This window comes from Mobula hypostoma, chromosome 6 (genome assembly GCF_963921235.1).
Source record: "Mobula hypostoma chromosome 6, sMobHyp1.1, whole genome shotgun sequence".
In the NCBI taxonomy this organism is placed as follows: domain Eukaryota; kingdom Metazoa; phylum Chordata; class Chondrichthyes; order Myliobatiformes; family Myliobatidae; genus Mobula; species Mobula hypostoma.
This window is the reverse complement of record NC_086102.1, coordinates 60,850,537-60,878,152: the sequence shown is the minus strand read 5'-3', so window position 1 is coordinate 60,878,152 and position 27,616 is coordinate 60,850,537. Positions and strand designations below refer to the sequence as shown.

The 27,616-nt window shown below is 41.6% G+C and overlaps 1 protein-coding gene across 1 annotated transcript in view; it reads right to left on the bottom strand.

Moving 5' to 3' along the window:
- Window positions 1-11,312: 11,312 nt before the first annotated feature.
- The window catches only part of slc51a (solute carrier family 51 member A), a 30,372-nt gene continuing 14,068 nt past the window's right edge, over window positions 11,313-27,616 (bottom strand). Inside the window, exons 8-9 of the mRNA XM_063050870.1 lie at window positions 13,699-13,804; window positions 11,313-13,001 (exon numbers count right to left, since the gene is read on the bottom strand). Of these exons, the coding sequence (XP_062906940.1) occupies window positions 12,871-13,001; window positions 13,699-13,804 (237 nt within the window). The 3' untranslated portion in view covers window positions 11,313-12,870. The remainder of the gene's footprint in view (window positions 13,002-13,698; window positions 13,805-27,616) is intronic.

Genomic DNA, 27,616 nt, shown 5'->3' with positions numbered 1-27,616 from the left:
CCTGAGTTTAGCCTCATCATGGCAATAGAGGAGGCCATGTATGGACATATCTGAATGGGAGTGGGAAGATAGAATTCTCCAACTTCCGGTAATTCCCTCCCCCTCCCTTCCCCTATCCCTATGTCACTCTGCCCCCTCCCCCAGCTGCCTATTACCTCTCTCATGGTTCCGCCTTCTTCTACTACCCATTGTTTTCCCCTTTCTCTCTTCACCTTTCCTGCCTATCACTGCCTCCCCTCCCCCACCCCTTTATCTTTCCCCTTACTGGTTTTTCACTTGGAACCTACCAGCCTTCTCCTTCCCACCCTATCCCCACCTTCTTTATAGGGCCTCTGACCCTTCCCCCTACAGTCCTGACGAAGGATTCCGGCCTGAAACATCGACCGATCTTTTCCACGGATGCTGCCCGACCTGCTGAGTTCCTCCAGCATGTTGTGAGTGTTGCTTTCACCCCAGCATCGTTGTGTTTATGATACGCACTATTTTGCTTGTGTTTTTTTCGAGTTTGCTGTTGATAATCTTCACACTAAGTCAGATCCTTGGCTTTTTGCTCAATATCTGAAAAAGCAGACTGCTTAGCTTGAATATATCCATGCAAGGACTCATAGAGTGCACAAACTGTGTTCAAGACTTGGCCAGAAGATTGCAAAGAAGAACTGGTCATTTGAAAACGCTGTAATACTTGGTCCCACAATATGACCATTATTCCTGTTTCCAACTCCATCATGGTTGAAAGTAGTCCACGAGCCTGTTGTCGGCACTTTGCCTTCTGATCATTGTTATTTGAAATGTTATCCAAGTCTTGTTTTAGTGAAGAAAAGCTGTGTAAAAGTGCTTTTGTTGCATCTGCACGAGCTGACCACCTGATATCTGACATTCTTTTCACAATGGGCAAATGAGCACCACCATCAGATAATGCAGCAGAAAGGAGATCCCACTGATAAGTAGAAGCAGAAAAAAATGTGTACAGTCTTTCTACAAATTGAAAGAAAATTAATGCTTCTTTACAACATTCAGCTGCACATTTTCCAACCAAATTTAGTGTATGTGCAAAACATGGAATGTAATCCACAAACTCATTCCGCTCTTTAATTCGTGCTTGTAAGCCACTATACTTGCCACTCATGTTGCTGGCATTGTCATAACTTTGATCATGGCAGTCTTTTATATCAAATTCATTTTTCTTTAAAAAGTCAAGTAAATTTTGAGCAAGCTATGACCTTCTATATCCAAAAACTTCACAAGTCTTTCGTCTGGTCCAGACGGCAAAACATAGCACACAATCAAAGTCAGCTGGTCCACATTAGATATATCTGAAGTAGAATCCAATGAAACAGAATAATACTTGTATTTCTTCACTTCACCGATAATGTGATCCAGTATGCTGGATCCAATCAGATTGATGAATTCCTCACCTATTGTTTTAGACAGGTATGATTTATGTCCCCTTCCTTGGCTTGCATGAGCATTCATACCACGACACAGCAAGGAGCCAACACACGTCTTGCACACACATACTGTACCATGCAGCATGCAGCTCCCCCGACATGAAAACAACAGTGTTGCCAGATCGTCCTCGTCGTCGTGTGGATGAAATCACAGAGCGTTGCGTTACCGGTAGGTACAAGGCAGTTTCTTTATTCGACAAAACAAGGTTACAGCAGGCAGAGACCCTTGGCAGAACAGGTCTAACCGCCTTGTGATTGTGGCTCAATATTTATTTGCTAAACACAAAGGACCATTCATAGTTACAAGTATAGACAATTCTTGGAAGTTTTCACATCTTTTGATTAAATTCATTCTACCGGCGCCAGTATGCCTACACTGGCATTCATGGGCTTTAGGAATGCAAGTTAAAATCCATAATACATTATTTCGTATGTTACCTGCTAACATAGAGGACAATTCATATTCAAAAAGCATAGATATGGTGTCTTTGCAACTATCTGTAAACTTCGCATTCTTGTCTCAGAGGTGCCAGAGATGCATTGTTACAAATGAAACTGGGTTCACAGCTTTTAGGAAATGCATTGTTATGAACTCAATCCACAGTACTTTGTCAAAGAACAGAAGACCGATGGCTGAAGTCATTTATTTAAGTGTAAATGAATCATCTACCCAAAACTCACTCTAACAGTCATGAGAATACGATGAGATGCCGATTTCACCAGACTGCAGCTTGCAAGCATTTAGTGTGGGCAGAGCCCGTAGCATATGCTACTTTTGCTACTAGGATAATCCGGCCCTGGTGGCATAGCAACAGTGGGCGCACTTGGCAACTAGGATGGCCCTCCGTGCCCTCTTCCAAGCATTCTGACAGTGGTGAATCCGGGCCCTGGCAAACAGGTCCTCCACCACTGGCACCTCTGTAGGGAATAATAGGGATTGGTAGCCACTTCAAAGGGCGACATGTCTGTGGCAGAGGAGGTATGTAGATTGTGGGGCAGTTCAACACAAAGCAGACATTTCTTCCATGTGGAAGGGTTAGAGGTGATGAAACATCACAGAAACTTCTGCACTTGTTGATTGGCTCTTTCTGACTGAGGATTGGTCTATGGGTGATATTCAGAGGACAAACTCACTGAGGTAGGGAAGAGAAAGCAGAAGTCTCACTGGAAGTGGGAGACAAATTGTGGGCCCTGGATCAATGGAAACCGTGGAGGCGAACTACATGTTGGAGAACCAGGTCCACCATCTCAGAGGCTGACTGAAGTTCGGGGAGGGCAATTAAGTAGGACACCTTGGAGAACCAGTCCACCACTGTCGTGATCACTGTGGCCCCATCGGAAGGTAGTAAACACATGATGAAATCCATGGCGATGTGGGACCATGGACTTTGAGGGACTAGTAGAAGCCACAGAAGGCCGCTGGTTGGAAGAATTTGGCTACATTGAGGGCAAGCAGTGATGAACTGGTATACAACTATAATCATGGCGAGCCATCAGAACCAGCATTTATAGAAAATCCAGAGACTGTCATGTGCCTGGAGTGCACAGCCGCCGGCACGTATGTGCAGTTGTCAGGTGTGTTGGCCAGAGTAGGCTCATGCTGTAGGGCCTTGCAGATCTGGTTCCCACGATCTCAGATGATCAGGGCAAGGATGGTATGAGGGTTGATCTATGTTTCTGTTGGGACAAACTGTCATGACAGGGTGTCCACCTTAATGTTCTAGGAGCTGGGTCGATAGGAGATGGTGAAGTTGAATAGCTCGAAGAAGAGGGTCCAGCGAGCCTGATGTGGGTTGAGCTGGCGGGTCTGGTGAACAGATATGTGGTTCTGGTGGTCAGTCCAGATCAGGAAGAGCACAGTGCTTCCCATCCACCAATATCTCTATTGCTCAAAGGTCCATCTAATGGTGAGTAGCTCCCTATCTCCTACTCCCTAATGGTACTGTGTAAAGTTCAAGAAGGCACAAGGTTTGTCATTCTGTCTGGATCTTCCTGGGAGAGGATGGCCCCAATGCCCACTTCAGATGCATTCACCTCTACCACAAAATGTTAAGAAGAGTTCAGATAGCAGTGAATGGGAGAGGTGGTGAAGTGTCTCTTGAACTCCTTGAGTGTGTGGTCTGCAGCAGCAGACCAGGTTATCCTTAAGGTAGGTGATTTGGTTAGCGAGATGGAAGGAGGAGTGATTTGGCTGCAGTTCCTGATGAATTGGTAGTAGGAGTTCGAGAAGCCCAAGAAGCACTGTAGCTGTTTAAAGAAGTGTGGCTGGGGCCATTCAATGACGGTGCACACTTTCTCTGGGTCCGTAGTTATTTCTTGGAGTGAAAGGATGTAACCCAGAAGGTAAATGACTGGTGTGTGGAACTGGTATTTCTCTAACTTGCAGTATAGTTGGTTTTCAAGGAGATGCTGAAGGACTGTATGACTGTGACAGGTGTAGTCTTAAGCATTCTTGGGGAAGATGAGGATGCTATTGAAGTAGACAAAAGCATACCTGTGTAGCATGTTTCAGAGGACCCCATTAATGAAGGCTTGGGAAACAGTTGGACTGTTGGAAAGTCCAAAGAGGATCAGTATTTGTAGGAGCCAATGGGTGTTGTGAATGCTGTTTTTCACTCATCCCTTGGTGGTTGCAGATCAGGTTGTATGTGGTCCGTAGATCCCATGTAGTGAAGGTCTGGGCCCCATAGAGTGTTTAGGATGCACTATCCATCAAGGGGGGAAAGGGTAGTGGTTTTTAACGCTGATTTTGTTGAGTCCGTGGTAGTCGATGCATAACAAAGATCCCCATCTTTCTTTTTGACAAAGAGAGGGACTTTTGAAGACTGGGATGATTGAACGAAGCTATTCTGTAGTACTTTGGTGACGTAGTCATTCTTGGCTTGGGTCTCAGAAGGAGAGAGAGAGAGAGAATAGACAACTTCAGGGAGGAGTGGTGCCCGGGAGGAGGTCGATCGCACAGTCTTGTGGTCTGTGAGGTAGTAGGGTGCTGAATTCCCTTTTACTGAAGGTGATGGCTAAGTCGTGGTATTCCTGTAGGAGTTTGGAGAGGCCAAGGGGTTCCTCTGTCTCAACAGATTTACAAGGTGATGTCAATTGAAGTTGCAGGCAGGAGTGTCCTCAACTCAGCAGTGAACCAGATGGCCAGGTCTAATGAGGTTTATGAGTGGAGAACTAGGGGTAACCCAAGATGAGAGGGGTATTGGGTGAGTCGATAAGGAGGAATTGGATGGACTTGCAGTGCTCTCTGATGCTCATGTGCACAGGTCATGTGTGTCATCCCAAACACCAAGGGGCATCCATCAACGGCCATGATGCAGAAGGGGTGAGAGACAAGCTCAATAGGGAGCCCAAGCTGAACACACAGAATTCAGTCTAGAAGGCTACCTGTTGTGCGTCCTGTGTATGTAAAGCCATAGGGTATGGAGGAGGACAAATACATTGAGTTGGCCTTTGGTGCTGGAACAAGGAGCTAGGGAGAGCTTACCAGATAGAGGGCCCCTTGTCTTTACCCAGATGCAGTAGGCAGTTGATGCGTGGATGGTCTGCAGTAAGCATATAAGTTATTTCTTAACCGATGCTAACACTCTTGGAGGGTTAGGGGCCTCTCCCTAAATTGCATGGGTACTTGATGCATTTAGGATAAGGGTCCTGCAGCCTGAAATGGTTCTTGGAAGGGAACTGGGGTTCTGGCTGATGATCTGGAGGGTGTTCCATGAGATCCTTGTCAATTAGGAGGGCCAGATTGATGTTGCTTTCGAGGTCAGTGGGCATCTCCCAGGTAGACAGCTCATCTTTCAAGTGTTCTGAGAGGCCATGATGGTAATGGGCCAGCAGCATTTCCACATTTTAGTTGCACTCTGCCATGAGGATCCTGAATTCCACAATGTAATCCAGCACTGAGCTTGAGCCTTGACAAAGGCAAAGTATCTGATCTGCTCCCCTTCTTCCACTTCCCTAATGGTTAAAAACCCGGTGCATCTCAATGCAGAATTCTTCATTTATTTTAAATGATGGTTTTATTATCCCACTTGGGTGGCGGAAGTCAGACCTCACCCACTCGAGAGATGAAGGCAATCTTGGCTTGGTCTGTAGGGACAGGACGTTGCACCATTGGGTTGGGGACCTGTCGAAGCAGGGAGGAAGTTGACTGTCACAGGGTTGCTCTACCAAGACAGATGGTCAATGGCTTCTTACTGCTTCTGGAACATGTGCTCAATGGACAACTTCCTTTGGGCGAGCATACTCTTCTGGGTCAATCAATAGTCAGAATTAGAATTTATTTTATTTCTTACATCCATCTCACAACATGAGAGAATAAAAATTTTGATATTGCGTCTCTGTCGCAATGTACAAGGGTAAGGAAGGGAAATGTGGGAGGATATTGCCTAACACTAAGATTGTATACATAATTGTTTGGTATACATGTGTATAGTCAGCTACAACATACAGTCAGATGTGTAATCAGATCAATGTGTATTGATCAGTCTGATAGCCTGGTAAAAGAAGCTGTCCCAGAGTATGTTGGTCCTGGCCTTAATGTTGCAGTATTGTTTGCCGGACGGAAGCAGCTGAAACAGTTTGTGGTTGGAGTGGCTGGAGTCCCTGGTGATCCTCTGGGCCCTTTTTATGCACCTGCTGCTGTAAATGTCCTGAATAGAGGAAAGTTCATATCTACAGATTCGCTGGGCTGTCCACACCACTCCCTGCAGTGCCCTGTTATTGAGGGTAGTACAGTTCCCGTAGAGGCAGTGACATAGCCAGTCAGGATGCTCTCAATGGTGCCCCTGTAGAAAGTCCTGAGGATTTGGGGACTCATGTCAAACTTCAGTTCACCCATTCTGTCAGAAAATTTAGAGGAGGTTTGACCAAAAGCAGAGCAGTGGAGACAATTCAATGGTGAATGATAACTTTAATAATAGATTGCAAAAATAACAAGCCACAAGGGGCCACAAAACAAGAGAGAACAGATACTAACACCATAGGCCACAAGATCACTGAAGGCTAAGAGCAACTAGTTGAGGCTGTCTGCTTCAATGGGTAAACAAGGACAGTGGATGTGAGCTGGTTTTTCATTGGGGGGATGTGGGAGTTTGTGATGGTTCCTCCATGTTTTTAAGATCAAAGCGAGCATAGATGAGCTCATCTGGAAGTGAAACATTGTTGTGTCCTATATCACTTGATTTAACTTTATAACAGATAATAGTTTCTAAGTTCTGTCACAATTGTTGAGTATCCTTCGTTGATTCAAATTTGGTCCAGAATTGCCACTTTGCCTGTGAGATGGCTTTCCAGAGATTGTACCTGGACCTCCTGTAACTTTCTTGGTCACCAGACTTGAATGCTTCTCATCTGGCTCTGCAGTTTGTGGATCTCATGGTTCATCCAGGGCTTCTGATTGTGGAAGACTGAATGATTTTGTGGAGTCTCACTCATCTACAGCTGTTTTAACAAAGTCTGTTACAACCATGGTGTATTCATTCAGATCCCCAGATGAGTCCTTGAACACAGCCCAGTCCACTGTCTCAAAGCAATCCCATAGACGATCCTCTGCCTCCTGTGATCACCAACATTATCTTTCCTTTCTCTCCAGTGGAACAGCCTAGGACCAGAGAGCACAGCTTAGAATAGAGGGATGTCCATTTAGAACAGAGATAAGTAGGAAGTTCTTTAGCCAGAGGGTGGTGAATCTGTAGAATTCATTGCTACAGATGGCTGTGAGAGCCAAGTGATTGAGTATATTTAAAGCGGAGGTTGATAGGTTCTTGATTAGGTGGAGGGTGTCAAAGATTACAGAGAGAAGGCAGGAAAATGGTGTTGAGAGGGATAATAAATCAGCCACGATGGAATGGTGGAGCAACTGAACAGGCCAAATGGCCTAATTCTACTCTTATGTCTTACAGTGTTATGCTCTGAATTGCAGGGTTGTGAACAGAGCCCAGTCTATCACAAAAAGCAGCCGAATCCTCTATTGATTCTATCTATATTTCATGCAACACTGTGAAAGGATTCTACATAATCAAAGACCCTTTCCATGCTGGTCATCCTTTTTTCTCCCACCTTTCATCAGGTAGAGTAGACAAAAGTTTTGAAACACCTACCACCAGGCTCAAGAACATCTTCTATCCTTCTGTTTCATCTTTACAATAAAGATGAACTCCTAATTTTTCAGTCTATCTCGTCATAGCCTTTGCACTTCAGAATCAAAATTAAGTGGAATATGTCGTGAAATTTGTTGTTCTGTGGCATATAAAATTGTATCAAATAAGTCGTGCAAAAGAGAGGAAAAAATATTGAGTTAGTGTTCATGGATTCATTGTCCAGAAATCTGAAGGCAAAGGGGAAGAAACTGTCCTGAAACATAGAGTGTGTGGCTTAAGGCTCATGTAGTTCCTCCTTAATGGTAGCAATGACAAGAGGACATGTCCTGGGTGATGGTGTTTAATGATGAAAGCCATCTTTTTGAGGCATTGCTTTTTGAAAGTTTCCTTACTGCTGAGGAGGCTAGTGCCCACGGTGGAGCTGGCTGAGTTTACAACCTTCTGTACCTTTGTCAGAGCCTGTGCAGTGGCCTCTCCATATCAGATAGTGGCGCAACCAGTTAGAATGCTCTCCACAGTATATCTGTAGAAATTTGCAAGTGTCTTTTGGTGGCATACCAATTCTCCTGAAACTCTAATGAAATATACCTGTTGTGCCTTCTTTGTACAGTATTTGCATCAATATGTTGGGTCCAGGATATATCTTCAGAGATGACATCCAGGAAATTGAAACTGTTCACCTTTTCCACTGCTGATCCCTCAATAAGGACTGGTGTGTGTTCTCTCAACTTCCTCTTTCAGAAGTCCACAATCAATTCCTTCATCTTACTTACATTCAGTGCAAGGTTGTTACTGCAATGCCACTCAGCCATCTGATCTATCTCGCTCCTGTGTGCCTACTTGTCACCATCTGAAAATCTGCCCACAGTAGTCGTGTTATTGACAAATTTATAGGTGGTGTTTGAGCTGTGCCTAGCCACATAAACATGAGTTTAGAGAGAGCAGAGCAGTGGGCTTAGCGTGCATCCTTGAGGTGTGACACTGTTGATTGACAGCGAGGATGATTTGTCATTTCCGATAGACTGTGGTCTCAACAGTGAGAAAGTCAGGGATCGATTTGCAGAGGGAGGTTCAGAGGCCTAGGTGGTGTAGCCTGTTGATTAGAACTGAGGGAATGAGTGTGTATAGTCAGCTACAACAGGAGTTGATTCTAGTCATGACAAAACCCACAAAGTACTTAATCAGAGTAGATGGGAGTGCCTCTGGACAATAGTCGTTGAGGCAGCTCACCCAGTTCTTCTTGTGCTTTGGAATGGTTGTCACCCTTTTGAAGCAGTGAGAACCTCCAACTGCAGCAGAGGGAGATTGAAGATGTCCTTCAACACACCCTCCAGTTAGCTGCACAAGTTTTCAGAGCCCTATCAGGCACATCATCAGAGCCCAATGCTTTGTGGGAGTTCACCCTCTTGAAAAATGTTCTGATGTTGACCCCGAGACAGAGATCACAGGGTCACCAGCTGCTGCACGGATTCTCACTTTCAAAGCATACATAAAAGGTATTGGGTTAATCTGGGAGTGAAGCATCTGAGCCATGCATGATGTTATACAGTTGTCCTGTCCAAGACCGGAAGAAGCTGCAGAAGATCATGAACACAGCTCAGCACATCACACAAACCAATCTTCCATCCTTGGACTCACTTTACACCGCATGCTGTCGGAGCAGTGCTGCCAGGATAATCATGGACACGACCCACCCAGCCAACACACTTTTCATCCCTCTTCCCTCCAGGAGAAGGCTCAGGAGCTTGAAGACTCATACAGCCAGATTTGGGAACAGTTTCTTTCCAACTGTAGTAAGACTGCTAAACGGATCCTGACCTGGATCTGGGCCATACCCTCCAAATATCCGGACCTGCCTCTTGGTTTCTTTGCACTACTTCACTTTCCCTTTTCTATTTATGATTTATAATTTAAATTTTTAATATTTACTATCGATTTGTACTCCAGGGAGCACAAAGAGCAGAATCAAATATCGCTGTGAAGATTGTACACTGTAGTATCAATTGTTTGGCGACAATAAAGTATAAAGTAAAGTATGTTAGGTTTCACTATGTGTGAAGTAATGGCCTGCAACCCCCGATCTTATTTGTCTACCTGCACTGCACTTTATCTGTAACAGTAACATTGTATTCTGCTTTGTTATTTTTTGTATCACCACAATGTACATCTGTTTGGGATGATCAGTCTGGATTACATGCACAACAAAGCTTTTCACTGTATTTTGGTACACAAAAGTAATAAACCAATCACCAATGTATGGAGAATATTATAATTTCCAGAGTTTCTGTCTTTCCCTATATAAAAATGACATTAAATGGATGTAATTTTGATTATAATGTATGGTGTTAAAATTAAATAACTTTACCTCTGACCTACTCAGAAGTTTGATATAATTTAGCAATTAAACATTAATCACATCACCAGCCATGGTAACTCATGATACTACAGTTAATTACATCTATTCTAAAGCTTTTGCCACATCAGTTCATGGAGGGTTAATACATTCCACATTTAACATTTGTGACTTAATTTTCAAGCACATCTGTAATTGTCTTTTCGATGTCAACCAATCTGTACTTTATTAATGAAAAACTTAATTTTAATCAGACAGCATCCTTTTGTGTTAAATAAAACAACCTGCAATTTGAGCAATGAGGGAAAAGGAAATCCATTATGCATTTAACACATTTGGTTCAGTTTCTTACAAATATAATTAGAGTGTGACACAGTAATTACATAGAGTTGGTCACCGATTCATCCAACTGAATGCTTTTTAGATTAGAGCTAGAACTACAGAGTAAATGCTGACATAAATAAAAAGAGATTATTTGGTTTTCTATATATATATAAAAAAACACAATTCACGCCTTCTTCATAATTGCATCAGTATCTTGAGGCCCACGATATATCTTAAGAGAGGTTTACACCCAGGAACTTCATGCAGTAATCCACCACACTACCAATTGTCATATTATCTGCAAACACACACATTTTTAAAAAATATATATATGTATATACACACATATATACATACATACACACGTACATACATACATATATATACACACACATACATACACACACAGTATAGATCCCAGTGGATCACCACTCATCAAACATCCAGCCAGAATAAGTCTTCTATTGGCAAGCCAATTTTGAATCCATATATCCAATTCACCATAGATCCTATGCAGCTTAATCTTCCGGAAGAACCTCCTCTCATGAGGGACCTTGTGAAATGCCTTACAAAAATCTGTGTAGACAACATTCACAGCCCTGCATTCATTAATTAGCTTCATCATCTCTGTAAAAAAATTCAATCAAGTTTGTAAGACACAACATGCCCCACACAAAGCCATGCTGACCATCTCCAATTAGGCCATGATCTTCTATTTGCTCATAAATCCTATCCCAAAGAATCTTCTGCAGTAATTTCCCTAACACTGATGTAATTTCCAGGATTATTCCCGTTTCCCTTCTTGAATAATAGAATACTATTAGGTACTCACTCATCCTCTGAGACCTTGCCAGTGACTAGATTAGACACAAAGATATCAGTCAAGGTCCCGGCAATATTGTTTCTTGCCTCTCTCAATAACCTAGGAAATATCCCATCAGGTCCTGGGAACTTATCCTCCTTCATGTTCTTTAAGACACCCAACACGACCACATTTTTTTAATCTCAAATGCTCTGGTATGCATTGGTGTATGCAACCATATCAATGACCAATATGTTTTTATTCATCAGGCAATAATAATTTAAAATATAATGGTTATAATTTATTTATAGGCACAAGCTTAATGTCACACAAAAGTTACAAATGCAAAGGGCAAGGAATGTACACAACAACACAAGTGTAACTGAAGTAACTGATATTTGATTAACTGATATTATCTTCAATTTTTTTTGCTTTTTCTTATTTCATGTACAACTGGATTATATTACCAAACATAATTTGATATTAAAGAACACAAGTATACAAACATGTTTTAATTTCTTCATGTTTTATTAAATATTACTAGTTACAGGGCAGAACCATGAAGAAAAAATAAAAGCAACACAAGTGTTTTAAGATGTACTGGATTTTAACTACTTGTATCTTTCTTGGAAGCTAGGTACAAAAATCATATAAACATTTATTGGATAGATGTAGTTTGTCAGTAACATTAAGAGAAAGGCACTTTTCACCTTAAGTATGGCACTCAGTCAGAATGAACAAAGATTTCATCAGCAACACACACAGAATGCTGGAAGAATCCAGCAGGTCAGGCAGCATCTATGGAAAAGAATAAACAGTTGGTGTTTCAGGTCGAGAATCTTCTTCAGGAAGGGGGAAGAAGCCAGAATAAAAAGGTGTGGGGAGGCAGGAAAAGGATAGCTAGAGAGTGCTAGGTGAAGCCATACGAGTGGGAAAAGTAAAGGGCTAGAGAAGAAGGTGGGGGAAGGGTATTTTTGTTTTAACTTGGAAAGAGAAACCAATATTCATACCATCAGGTTGGAGGCTATCCAGATGGAATATAGGGCATTGCTCCCGCTACCTGAGGGTGGCCTCAACTTGGCACAAAAGGAGGCCATGGACCACCATGTCAGAATGGAATGGGAATCAGAATTAAAACATATGGCCAGTGGGAAGTTCCAATTTTGGTGGATGGAGCAGAGGTGTTCAACAAAACGGTCCCCCAATTTACAAGTTGTAATTCCTCTAAGTTATCAATTTGTAGTGTGTGAGAGGTTCATAGTTTCCTCAGCTTCAGATGTTGCTCTCCCTCTTAAATGAGAAATCATATGGAGAATTATTTAGCCCTGCGTAAAATTTTGAACAAGTTGACTGACTCCCCCAAAAAATAGTTTAGATAAGAAATGGTATCAACAGCAAAATATTGGCAAGGACTAAAACAAGCCTATTGCAGTTTTCATATTTTTTATTCATTTCATTTAAAATCTACTCTATAATTCAGACAGTACACCCATAATTTCCTGACCAGAGGCTGATGTGGACATGATATCTGGTTTGTCAGTGCTGTGCGAGTAGACTTGTGGATAACATACAAGCACACTTTCATCCCACTGATTAAAATAGTCAAACTATTGTCGTATTATTGAAGACAGTTGCTTTGTGATGACAAAACTATCAATTAAGTCAAATGTAAAAGCTTTCAGAATCTAATCAAACATCTTTATTGAAAAACGGGTGTTACTGGAATGCCCAAAAGAAAATTGGGAAACTGTCAATACCTCAATACAAATCTAGTAAACAATGTTCAGTTATTGCCTTATGCTCTTGAGATTTTGCTTTATGCCATACTATAATTCACAAGGTTTAGGGTATTTGTGTTTTTATTGAGGTTTGCATTTCATCTATTTCTAGGGGATTGTATTTTCTTCTGTAGTAAATGCGTGATAGCATAGTTATAATAAACATCTCCATTATGAGAAGCTGCTGGTTCATATCTGAAAAAGACAGAAGTATATTTTGTTAGTTGAGACACTTGTATTTTAAGAAGATTTCCAAATTAAAGGATACAGAGGCTACTAGTAACAAGACAAAAATATTTACTTACGACTTCATGAGTCTCTATCACAAACATGCTCACTACAAATGCTAGTTGGAGGATTTTTCACCATTTTATATTCCTATCTTGGGCTAAAGCTGTAACTGACTTGTGCTAATAACAGAAGCTTAGCAAGTGCCGTCCATTTCTGAGGAATAGGTTTTTCTTCTAACAAAACTGAACTTTTTCAAAAATAAATATAGGAATATACAGTGACAAAGAAAAAAATCACTGCATTTCATCTGGCTGGTAGCAAGTAATCTTGCATGCTTTTTTCTCAATCTTAAATTGATTTTAGAGTAGGTCAAAAGAGCAGCACAACATTGTGGGCTAAACACCTATACTGCTCTATGTTCAGGTAGTAAAGAAATACTGTTCTTCAGTGTTTTCACCATCAATAATGTTCTTTTACTCAAAAGGAACATGATATATATTTATTTAGCACACCTCATGGCAAATCCTGGGAGTTGTAAAGCGAACTCTTCTGATTTTGCAGCATATTATTCAGATATTTATATTGATATTCAAATGGTATCATGGTTTAGAAATTTATAGCTATTATACAATAAATCTACAACAGTGGATAAACAACGTACATGCCGCTCTGGCTGTTGGTGAAAATGGAGGTGCACAGGCCAAACCTCCTGACAATGCTGTTATGTTGATAATGGCAGATTGGAGCTGAGTAAGAATGAATGAAATCTGTGGAGAGAGAGGGAAAAAAACACAGAAAATGAAAATTAGCAAGTATAACCAAAATAAGAATTGGACTCAGAAAGAAATAATAGCATTTCATAATTCTTTTACATTGGTCAACGCCAGAAGTCAAAAAATCAGTCACATTACTTGAATATTAAATGATATTTTCTCTCACGCTCACACTGTAAATAGATCTTCAGCCCTGGGCAGGGTGCTGGGATGCATTGGCCTCTGAGATTTTTAGAGCACCTGAATTGGTTAATTGTTGTTATTAATAAGAGTTATTAATCATTTGGAGTTCCTTGTGTTTTTCTTGAACAACTGCTCTTTGTCATTAAGTCTCTGTTTAAGCTCGCTAAATTTATTTTGATAGACATTCTGTGTTACTTGTATTGTATAAGTGGAAGCCCGATTAGTGATTAGTTTTGAGAATGTTACTTCTCACAGTGTCGCTTGGCCGAGCCATTGTTCTTTTGGAATTATGAATAAACATTCGTCACTGGAGTTTGTCTTTCCTCCACACTTGTGTTTGAATTTTGCTAGTGCACATCATGACAGAAGGATCCCACCAGGTAATGGATCCAGCAGAGGGTGAACAGCTGCATTTTGGCATCAGTCAGCTTTAGGTGAGAATGCCATCTGTTCCCACCTCCATGATTTAGTTTTTCATGTTTATATTTAATCACTTGATGAAATTCATGGTACATAATTGTACCATGATGCTGAGGATGTTCTACGAGTCTGTGGTGGCCAGTGCGATCATGTTTGCTGGTGTGTGCTGGGGCAGCAGGCTGAGGGTAGCAGACACCAGCAGAATCAACAAACTCATTCGTAAGGCCAGTGATGTTGTGGGGATGAAACTGGACTCTCTGACAGTGATGTCTGAAAAGAGGATGCTGTCCAAGTTGCATGCCTTCTTGGACAACGTCTCCCATCCACTACATAATGTATTGGTTGGGCACAGGAGTACATTCAACTAGAGACTCATTCCACCGAGATGCAACACAGAGCGTCATTGGAAGTCATTCCTGCCTGTGACCATCAAACTTTACAACTCCTCCCTTGGAAGATCAGACACCCTGAGCCAATAGGCTGGTCCTGGACTTATTTCCTGGCATAATTTACATATTACTATTTAATTATTTATGGTGCAACTATAACGAAAACCAATTTTCCCCGGGATCAATAAAGTATAACTATGACTATGACTATACTGTGAAAAGTGAACTTTCATGTAACAAATGAAGCTAGTTCAGCGATAAGAAGAGCCTGTCTATCCTGCCTGAATCGGTAGAATTGAAAGTATAGCCTTCTGTATTCTAATTCCCTCTGTGAGCAAGATCCTTCCCTAGGTTTTGAGGTTCATGTTAAACGGCTCCTGTTTTCCAGACCTCAAGGGTTTTTCTGGGTCTAACTGTTCAAGGTTCTCAAGGTCTCCCTTGGACCTCCAGGTCATCATGGTCTTTTCAAGGTTTCTAATGTCTCAAGGTCTCCCAAGTCTCTCTGTCTCTCAAGGTTTCCAAGTCTCTCTGTCTCTCAAGGTTTCCAAGTCTCTCTGCTTCTCAAGATTTCCCAGGCCTCTCTCTCTCTCTCTCAAGGCCCCTCTCCAGTTCCTCAGGTCTCCCTCTCAAATTCCCCAGGTCTCAAGTCTTCTCTGGATCTCAAGGCTTCAGGTTTCCTTGGGCCGTCAGGTGCCGGCCATAGGGAGGAGGGTTCTGTAATGGGCCCTTTGCGCCTGTGCATTGGGCTCTGAGGTTTTTAAGAGCACCTGAATTGGTTAATTGTTGTTTAATGAGAGTCATTAATTGTTTAGATTTCATGTTTTTCTTGAGCGACTTTCTCTTTGTAATATGGTCTCCTGGTGCTTTCTGTCAGCTTGTTAAGTTTATTTTGATAGGCCTGGGGATTCTATGTTACTTGTATTATTTAAGCAGATGTCCAATTAGTGCCAGATTCGAGAATGTCATTTTCTTTTTTTATTTTATTTTTTAAATTTTATTTTTATTTGGATAAGGTATTCACAAGTAATACACAAACTTTTTTTTACATATATAACCTTTTCCATTTTTTATATGAGTAAGTCTATATTAATTTGTACATTCACAAGTGCACATCGAGATAATATAGAAAATAATTAGGCACTCAAATAGATGTTTATGTGCAATTGCAATTCTACTCTATTAAACTAAATAATGATAATAGTTGTTATAAAAAATATTGATAATAGTGGTTGAATACTAATTTCCATGTATCTCTTCTGGTCCATTTCTTTCTGGTCCAAAATTTCCCCAGATCTTTACTTGTGTTCATTCCACATTTTCCAAAAAAAAGAACAGTAAACATTCAAGTCAAGGGTGCTTACATTAACACTATTACTCTGTCAGTGAGACAAACAGTATAAACTGTTAGGAGAGTCATCTGAAGTCTGCTCGCTCTGGGGTTATAAATTCAATCCATTTATTCCAAATTTGATTTTAAAAATTTCTTTTGAATTCTCAGAGAGTAGGTCATCTTTTCCATTTTAAATATTTCCAGAATGACTTCATGCCAATCTTCTAATGTAGGTGATGTTGGATTTAACCACTTTCTGGTGATTGATTTCTTACTTGCCGCTAAAAGGGCCTGCAGCAGCTTTATATCTTGCTTCTGTTCCAAAAACAATACATGCCCCAAGTAAAGCGTCTCAAAGTTCAGAGGTACCTGAGTCTTAAATACCTTAACTAATGTTCTGTGAATACCTTCCTAATATAAACTTAATTTAGGGCAATCCCAAAAAATATGGAAATGATTTGGCTCCTTGGAGCCACACCTTCTCCAACACGCCATGTTTGTGTCTTTATATTTTTCCTGGTATGGGGTCTTGAAGTATCTTATAATATTTTTCCAACAATGCTCTCTCCAAATCAAAGAGTTAGTCGAAGACCATTGGAGCTGCATATTTTCCCCCAAGCCTCCTCTGAAAGTACCAACCCTGCTTCTCTTTAATATACAATGTGTTTTCATTTTTGGCATGAGAGAGGGCATTATATAATCGAGAAATTGATTTACTTGGTATTGAACTGTAAGCTGAATTCAGAATCTTGAAATATCCTAATTCTACTGTTGATAAGTCTGTATATCTACAACTTTGGTTAACATGTTGTCGTACTTGAAGATACCTAAAAAAGTCATTGTGTTCTGGGCCATGTTTGTCCTGCAGGGTTTTGTAACAAACTTTTATGTGTGAATGAGGGGTAGGTTGTAAGACCTTTCTTTATCCACAGTTCAAATCTTTTATCTTCTCTGCTGGGAAGAAATTCGGATCATAAGCACACCATCTGAAAAGTTTTAACATGTTATTGATTCCACATGAATTAGCCACCTTCTACCATACTTTTAATGTGAGATTTATCCAGCTGTTTTTAGTCTTTTCCAATTGGGCCATCAATCCTTTATCAGCTATTGAGGCCTGTAGAGGAAAACTGTCAATCAATCCAAATTCTATTTCCTTCCATCTAGCCTTATATTCCCTGTTGCACCAATATAACAGAGGGGTTATCGGTGAAGCATAAAAATAATTTCTCAAACAAGTAAGTGCCATACCTCCTCCTTCCTTTCCTAACTGTAAAGTGTTAAATCAGATTCTAGATTTCTTTCCTTGCCAGATAAAACGGGAAATCCATTTGTCCCATTCCCTGAAATGATTATCATCCACCTCCACAGGTAAAGTCCGGAAAAGGTAAAGTAACCGAGGGAGAATATTCATTTTTATGGTATTTATCCTTGAATTTAAACTTAACAAGGGGATAAGATTCCACCTATGTATATCTGCTTTTATCGCTGAAATTAATGGCCCATAATTTACCTGTGACAATGTTGTAAGATCTTTTGGCAGGGTTATTCCTAAATATTTTAATGATTTAGTTTCTCACTTAAGATCATATATATCCTGCAGTTTTTTGGATACTGTATAATTTAAGGACAAAACCTGCATTTTCTTTACATTAATTTTATAACCTGATATTTTTCTGAACTCATCCAACAGTGTAAACAATCCTATAAATGATTTTTCTGGTTCAAATAGACTAAAATGTCATCTGTGAATATCACCACCTTCTGTTCAATCCCTGCCACCTTGATACCTTTTACAATTTCACTCTGTCTTAATAGTTGGGCAAGAGGTTCAATATATAGTGCAAAAAGGAGAGGAGAAATTGGGCATCCCTGTCTAGTTCCTCTCTCTAAAATAAAAGGGCCAGAGAGGTCCCCATTTATCTTAACTAGAGCTGTAGGGCTGTCATATAAAGTCCGGATTACTTTAATAAACTTTTCTTGAAAGCCGTATCTTCCTAACACTCTGTATAAGAATACCCAACTAACTGAATCAAAAGCTTTCTCAGCGTCTAATCCCACTACCATTGTCTCTGTCCTGTTCTTAATAACCTGTTCTAGTATGTGTAAAGTTCTCCTTACGTTGTCCTGAGTTTGTCTTTGCTGAATGAATCCGGTCTAGTCTAAGTGGATGAGGCCAGGTAGAAGCTTTTCCAGTCTACGAGCTAATATAGATGTAAATAATTTGTAGTCCAAATTAAGAACACTGATTGGCCACTAATTACCACATTCTAGTTTATCTTTACCCTCTTTAGGAATAACTGAGATAATCGCCTCTCTCCAGGAAGGTGGAATTTCTCCTCTCTGTAAGATCCAATTAAAGGTGTTAAGTAATAATGGAACTAACTGTGACTTCACCGATTTTTACCACTCTGAGGTAAACCCATCAGAGCCTGGAGACTTTCCGGCCTTTAATCTAGAGTTGGCCGCGTTCAGTTCTTTGGCAGTTACTGGTTCTAATAGGCATTCATTTTGGAAATCTCTGAGCTTGGGTAGATCTAAAGAATTCAGGGAAGTGTCTATATGGGGCTCATTGGAGGCCCAGGGTTGAGAGTACAGCTCCCGATAATGTGTTTCAAAACTCTCTTGAATTTTCCCTATTGTATTCTCCACAAGCTTTGTTTTTGGATTCTTTATTTTATGAATTGTATTGTCTGCTTGTTGTTTACGTAATTTATATGCTAATAATCCAGCTGATTTTCCTCCTACCTCATAATTCTTTTGTCTCAGGTAAAGAAAGTTTCTTTGAGTTTCTTATGTGTATATATCATCAATTTCACTGTGCACTTTCTTAATTTCCTGTTTAAAATTAGAACTAATTTTGTTGCTATCTACAACTTGAAGTAGTTTTAATTTTCCTTGAAGGTCTGCTAATTTTTGTGCATTGAATTTTTTCATGTGAGTAGTAATGGAAATAATTTTCCCTCTCAGTACAGCTTTCAATGTATCCCATAAGATCACTGGTGATGTTTCTCCCATGGCATTATGGTCTAAGTATTATTTGATTTCTCTCCCCTTAATTTCTCCATTACTTTCGGGTTATTGAGTATACACCCCGCCATCCAAAGGTACAGCATTTCTATGAAATGGTTCGTAAGCCGAAATGTTGTAAAGCAAAGAAGCAATTACCATTTATTTATATGGGAAAATTTTGTGAGCGTTCGCAGACCCAAAAATAACCTACCAAATCATGCCAAATAACACATAAAACCTAAAATAACAGTAACATATAGTAAAAGCAGGAATGATATGATAAATACACAGCCTATATGAAGTAGAAATATTTTTCCACAATCATTACTGCACTGTTCTCCATAGCGAAAATCTCACGCAAGTGCCGTCGGCAGAAAATCTCATGCAAGCGCTGTTGGCAAAAACATGGCGCAGGCGCTCTCCAGTAACCTTTAAGCTATGAAGCTGCCAAATCATACCAAATAACATGTAAAAATACACAGCCTGTATGAAGTAGAAATAATGTATGTACAGTGTAGTATCACTTACAGGAATCGGGAAGACAGCACCGAGCACACTGATGATGGTGTGTTAGGCTGAGTCGGAGTTTGGGTGGTGCAGTGGCACCTACCCTCCAGGCCGCCGATTGATACATTGCCGCGAAGCATGCAGGGGTGCAGTGGTAGCCGGGAGGCACACAGCACATCTTTAAGAAAAAAGCCGAAACAAACATGCTAATTAATCAGGTGCCGCCCGGCACGTAATTGTCGGCCCAGATCAGTGCCGATTTCCGATTGTGTCATCTCTGATCTGGGCCGACAATTACGTGTCGGCGGCACCTAATTAATTAGCATGTTTATTTCGGCTTTTTTCTTAAAGATGTGCTGTGTGCCTCCCGGCTACTGTTGCATTCTCTGCGAATCGGTATCTGTCCGTGGCCTGGGGGCTGGGGTGGTGGGACACCAGGGTGTCATCTCGTCATCGTCTGTTTCCATTAGGGCAGGCAGGTCATTTTTCTATCACACAGTTCTTTGTAAGGGCTCAAACCATCCTGCAAATATCCCCTAACCGACGTACCCTTTCAAAATTAAAGTCGTACTTTATCATTACTCATTCGGTTTCAATTGTTATCCTTTTTTCTTCCAAATGCATCAGCGCTTCACCTGTCAGTTCTTGGTCATGGGATGCCAAAACCTCTTCAACATCATGTTCATCAGCTTCCACAAGCCAAACTCACTTTGTCCTTACTTCATTCACCACGATCAAAACGCTTTAATTATGTCTAGTTTTACGCTAAGTGTAACACCCTTACGAGCTCTTTCAGGCTTTTCCAATACCTCAGAACTCATCTTGCAAACGGCTGCTCACAGGCACGTGTTTGAGCAATGCCGTTCTGAATCTGGGGAGAGCGGCTGCTCGGGGCGTGCGCTGCCTTTTATCACGCACTGATTTTTTATCGCGCGCTGCTTTTTTTTCGTAACAGTGAAAACACCTTCTGAAAGCGAAAACAGGGTACTAATGTAGGTCTTTCGTAACAGTGAGGTTTCGTAAAGTGAACGTTTGAAAAGCGGGGGACACCTGTATACAATTCTAAATATTTGTCTAATTTCGACTTTGGGGCAGTTTACGTTCTTTTTTGTCAAGAGACCTTTTCCTACGCTGCCATTCTCTTGTTGACCCAGAAGTCCTCCAAGAATGTCATTTTCATGGTGTCACTCGATGATCTTCTGGAATTAGGAATAAATTCTCAGAGTCTGTCTTCTCCTCCGCACTTGGGTTCCGATATTGTTAATGCACATTGTAATTCTCTCACACTGCCTCTTTCTCTCCCCCCACGCTTTAGAACCTGCAGATCATGGCCATCAGATTTTCAATTATCTAGTTTGCTCATATCCACATGATAAACCAATGGGTAGACCCCCCCCCCACCCCATTATTATTGAGGGGAAGTTTTGATTGTTCTCCAACTTAGACAAGCTCAAATAATCAGTGCTGTAATGTGTCACCAAGGAAATGCAGTCCTTTTTCAAGAAATGATAGCAGTTCTAATGAAAGGTCATTGACTTAAATTATTTACTCTGTTTCTGTCTCCACAGAATGCTGCCAATCTAGCTGAGTATTTCCACCATTTTTTGTTTCTTTTAGTTCAAGTGTACAGCATCAATTTTTATTATTAATTACAAGCTTCCAGGATTTTTGCAGACAATTAACAATCCTTCATTGTAATTTGCCTATCATATTCTAACTAGTAGTAAGGGGGTCAGATAGGCGATTCTGTGGACGCAGTCCAGAGACCCGGATGGTAGTTTGCCTCCCTGGTGCCAGGGTCTGGGATATTTCTGATCGTGTCCAAGATATCCTGAAGTGGGAGGGTGAGGAACCAGAGGTCGTGGTACATATAGGTACCAATGACATAGGTAGGAAAAGGGATGAGGTCCTGAAAGGAGAATATAGGGAGCTAGGAAGGGAGTTGAGAAAAAGACCGCAAAGGTAGTAATTTCGGGATTACTGTCTGTGCCACGCGACAGTGAGAGTAGGAATGCGATGAGGTGGAAGATAAATGCATGGCTGAGGGATTGGAGCAGGGGGCAGGGATTCAAGTTTTTGGATCATTGGGACCTCTTTTCACGCAGGCGTGACCTGGACAAAAAGGACGGGTTACACTTGAATCCTAGGGGGACCAATATCCTGGCAGGGAGATTAGCGGGGGCTACTGAGGTGACTTTAAACTAGAATGGTTGGGGGGTGGGAATCAAATTAAAGAGGCTAGGCCTGAGGAGGTTAGTTCACAACAGAGGGATGGGAACCAGTGCAGAGAGACAGAGGGGTGTAAAGTGAGCGTAGAAGCAAAAAGTACAAAGGAGAAAAGTAAAAGTGGCAGGCCGACAAATCCAGGGCAAGCATTAAAAAGGGCCACTTTTCAATATAATTGTATAAGGGCTAAGAGAGTTGTAAAAGAGCGCCTGAAGGCTTTGTGTGTCAATGCAAGGAGCATTCGTAATAAGGTGGATGAATTGAAAGTGCAGATTGTTATTAATGATTATGATATAGTTGGGATCACAGAGACATGGCTCCAGGGTGACCAGGGATGGGAGCTCAACGTTCAGAGATATTCAATATTCAGGAGGGATAGACATGAAGGAAGGGGAGGTGGGGTGGCGTTGCTGGTTAAAGGAGAGATTAACGCAATAGAAAGGAAGGACATAAGCCGGGAAGATGTGGAATCGATATGGGTAGAGCTGCGTAACACTAAGGGGCAGAAGACGCTGATGGGAGTTGTGTACAGGCCACCTAACAGTAGTAGTGAGGTCGGAGATGGTATTAAACAGGAAATTAGAAATGTGTGCAATAAAGGAACAGCAGTTATAATGGGTGACTTCAATCTACATGTAGATTGGGTGAACCAAATTGGTAAAGGTCCTGAGGAAGAGGATTTCTTGGAATGTATGCGGGATGGTTTTTTGAACCAACATGTCGAGGAACCAACTAGAGAGCAGGCTATTCTGGACTGGGTTTTGAGCAATGAGGAAGGGTTAATTAGCGATCTTGTCGTGAGAGGCCCCTTGGGTAAGAGTGACCGTAATATGGTGGAATTCTTCATTAAGATGGAGAGTGACATAGTTAATTCAGAAACAAAGGTTCTGAACTTAAAGAGGGGTAACTTTGAAGGTATGAGATGTGAATTAGCTAAGATAGACTGGCAAATGACACTTAAAGGATTGACGGTGGATATGCAATGGCAAGCATTTAAAGGTTGCATGGATGAACTACAACAATTGTTCATCCCAGTTTGGCAAAAGAATAAATCAAGGAAGGTAGTGCACCCGTGGCTGACAAGAGAAATTAGGGATAGTATCAATTCCAAAGAAGAAGCATACAAATTAGCCAGAGAAAGTGGCTCACCTGAGGACTGGGAGAAATTCAGAGTTCAGCAGAGGAGAACAAAGGGCTTAATTAGGAAGGGGAAAAAAGATTATGAGAGAAAACTGGCAGGGAACATAAAAACAACTGTAAAAGCTTTTATAGATATGTAAAAAGGAAAAGACTGGTAAAGACAAATGTAGGTCCCCTGCAGACAGAAACAGGTGAATTGATTATGGGGAGCAAGGACATGGCAGACCAATTGAATAATTACTTTGGTTCTGTCTTCACTAAGGAGGACATAAATAATCTTCCAGAAATAGTAGGGGACAGAGGATCCAGTGAGATGGAGGAACTGAGCGAAATACATGTTAGTAGGGAAGTGGTGTTAGGTAAATTGAAGGGATTGAAGGCAGATAAATCCCCAGGGCCAGATGGTCTGCATCCTAGAGTGCTTAAGGAAGTAGCCCAAGAAATAGTGGATGCATTAGTGATAATTTTTCAAAACTCATTAGATTCTGGACTAGTTCCTGAGGATTGGAGGGTGGCTAATGTAACCCCACTTTTTAAAAAAGGAGGGAGAGAGAAACTGGGGAATTATAGACCGGTTAGCCTAACATCGGTGGTGGGGAAACTGCTGGAGTCAGTTATCAAGGATGTGATAACAGCACATTTGGAAAGCGGTGAAATCATCGGACAAAGTCAGCATGGATTTGTGAAAGGAAAATCATGTCTGACGAATCTCATAGAATATTTTGAGGATGTAACTAGTAGAGTGGATAGGGGAGAACCAGTGGATGTGGTATATTTGGATTTTCAAAAGGCTTTTGACAAGGTCCCACACAGGAGATTAGTGTGCAAACTTAAAGCACACGGTATTGGGGGTAAGGTATTTGTGTGGGTGGAGAATTGGTTAGCAGACAGGAAGCAAAGAGTGGGAATAAACGGGACCTTTTCAGAATGGCAGGCGGTGACTAGTGGGGTACCGCAAGGCTCAGTGCTGGGACCCCAGTTGTTTACAATATATATTAATGACTTGGATGAGGGAATTGAATGCAGCATCTCCAAGTTTGTGGATGACACGAAGCTGGGTGGCAGTGTTAGCTGTGAGGAGGATGCTAAGAGGATGCAGGGTGACTTGGATAGGTTGGGTGAGTGGGCAGATTCATGGCAGATGCAATTTAATGTGGATAAATGTGAAGTTATCCACTTTGGTGGCAAAAATAGGAAAACGGATTATTATCTGAATGGTGGCCGATTAGGAAAAGGGGAGGTGCAACGAGACCTGGGTGTCATTATACACCAGTCATTGAAAGTGGGATGCAGGTACAGCAGGCGGTGAAAAAGGCGAATGGTATGCTGGCATTTATAGCGAGAGGATTCAAGTACAGGAGCAGGGAGGTACTACTGCAGTTGTACAAGGCCTTGGTGAGACCACACCTGGAGTATTGTGTGCAGTTTTGGTCCCCTAATCTGAGGAAAGACATCCTTGCCATAGAGGGAGTACAAAGAAGGTTCACCAGATTGATTCCTGGGATGGCAGGACTTTCATATGAAGAAAGACTGGATGAACTGGGCTTGTACTCGTTGGAATTTAGAAGATTGAGGGGGGATCTGATTGAAACGTTTAAAATCCTAAAGGGATTGGACAGGCTAGATGCAGGAAGATTGTTCCCGATGTTGGGGAAGTCCAGAACGAGGGGCCACAGTCTGAGGATAGAGGGGAAGCCTTTTAGGACCGAGATTAGGAAAAACTTCTTCACACAGAGAGTGGTGAATCTGTGGAATTCTGTGCCACAGGAAACAGTTGAGGCCAGTTCATTGGCTATATTTAAGAGGGAGTTAGATATGGCCCTTGTGGCTACGGGGGTCAGGGGGTATGGAGGGAAGGCTGGGGTGGGGTTCTGAGTTGGATGATCAGCCATGATCATAATAAATGGCGGTGCAGGCTCGAAGGGCCGAATGGCCTACTCCTGCACCTATTTTCTATAACTTCTCCTAGTGTGCAAGAAGATGTAGTACTGCCCATATAACCATTGGGAACTTATCCAAGCTATTACATATTCCATTGTCAACCACGCTGTACCTTTCAAAATCTAGAGCACCAGCCAATTCCATTAATAATATCAAGTGTAGAATACTCCAAGAATGGTCACGGAAGTTTATTTTTGTCTTTGGGCAAAGCTTAAGATATTGAGAGATATTGTTGTCAGATGTTGATAGAAAACCCCTTAATAATTTCTACTCTGGATGCCAAAACATTTAGGCAAGCTTTGATCTTCTCTAATGGAGGGAGTGCTCAAGCAAAGTACAAACAGGAAAAAACACTTGAAAAGTGTCCACCATCTAAGCTTAAACCATCACTTATCCATTTGAAGACATGATTTTGTTTTTGCCCAGACCACTCCAGAATGCAACATCGGGAATGATTTGCTGAATTACTATAGGATAACCTTGACATAGGGAACAAAATAACATCAGAAAACAATATAAATCAAGACTACAATACATTTATAAACCACTTAGTTTATCAAGTCTCTGCAGAAGCCTCGATATCCATGCGGAGACAAGCAGTACATGTGCTGTTTAACACGTGCAAGCAATGGGATAATATTGCAACTGTGAAATAAACATAGAAAAGCTGGCCCCAAACTTGATCAGTGGATAAGTGCCAAATCTGTTCAATCTACTTTAGATTAGATTAGATTATGAGAGCACTCAGTCCTCTTTTATTGTCATTTAGAAATGCATACATGCATTAAGAAATGATACAATGTTTCTCTGGAGTGATTATCACAGAAAACAGGACAAACCAAAGACTAACACTGACAGAACTACATAATTATAACATATAGTTACAGCAGTGCAAAGCAATACCATAATTTGATGAAGAACAAACCATGGGCACAGTAAATAAAGTCTCAAAAGTCCCAGAGTCGATCAACTCCCGAGTCCCCGGTAGCAGACGGCAAAAGTGAGAAACTCCCTGCCATAAACCTCCAGGCACCATCAACTTGCCGATGCCTTGGAAGCAGCTGACCACAGCCGACCCTGAGTCCATCCGTCCGAAAACTTCAAGCTACCAACCAACCTCTCCAATACAGCCTCCTGAGCGCCATCCTCTGCCAAGCGCCTTCGACCTTGCCCCAGCCGCTGAAACACACAAAGCTGAGGATTTCGGGGCCTTCTGCTCCAGAGATTCCAGTTACCACAAAATAGCAGCGACAGCGAAGCAGGCATTTCATAAGTTTTCCAGATGTTCCTCCGTACTCTCACGTCCATCTCCATCAAATCAGAATTGTGCATTAAATGAAATAGCGGCATATTTGGATAGCAGTGGCAGGATCGGTCCGAGTCAGCATGGATTTATGAAGGGAAAATCATGCTTGACTAAATCTTCTGGAATTTTTTGAGGATGTAACTATGAAAATGGACATGGGAAAGCCAGTGGATGGAGTGTACCTGGACTTTCAGAAAGCCTTTGTTAAGGTCCCATATAGGAGGTTAGTGTGCAAAATTAGAGCAAATGGTATTGTGGGTAGGGTACTGACATGGATAGAAAATTGGTTGGCAGACAGGAACAAAGAATAGGGATTAATGGGTCCTTTTCAGAATGGCAGGCAGTGACTAGTGGGGTACCGCAAGGCTCGGTGCTGGGACCGCAGCTGTTTACAATATACATTAATGATTTAGATGAAGGGATTAAAAGTAACATTAGCAAATTTGCAGATGACACAAAGCTAGGTGGCAGTGTGAAATGTGTGGAGGATGTTATGAGAATGCAGGGTGACTTGGACAGGTTGGGTCAGTGGGCAGATGCAGTTTAATGTGGATAAATGTGAGGCTATCCACTTCGATGGCAAGAACAGGAAGGCAGATTACTATCTGAATGGTGTCAAGTTAGGAAAAGGGGAAGTACAATGAGATCTAGGTGTCCTTGTTCATCAGTCACTGAAAGTAAGCGTGCAGGTATGGCAGGCAGTGAAGAAAGCTAATGGCATGCCGGCCTTCATTACAAGGGGAATTGAGTACAGCAGCAAAGAGGTCCTGCTGCAGTTGTACAGGGCCCTGGTGAGACCACACCTGGAATATTGTGTACAGTTTTGGTTTCCAAATTTGAGGAAGGACATTCTAGCTATTGAGGGAGTGCAGCGCAGGTTCACGAGGTTAATTCCCGGGATGGCGGGACTGTCATATGTTGAAAGATTGGAGCAACTAGGGTTGTATACACTGGAATTTAGAAGGATGAGAGGGGATCTGATTGAAACATATAAGATTATTAAGGGATTGGACACGCTAGAGGCAGGAAACATATTCCTGATGTTGGGGGAGTCCAGAACCAGAGGCCACAGTTTAAGAATAAGGGGTAGACAATTTAGAACAGAGTTGAGGAAAAACCTTTTCACACAGAGGGTTGTGGTTCTGTGGAATGCTCTGCCTCAGATGGCAGTGGAGGGCAATTCTCTGGATTCTTTCAAAAAAGAGTTAGATAGAGCTCTTAAACATAGTGGAGTGAAGGGATATGGGGAGAAGGCAGGAAAAGGATACTGATTGTGGATGATCAGCCATGATCACAGTGAATGGTGGTGCTGGCTCAAAGGGCTGAATGGCCTACTCCTGCACCTATTGTCT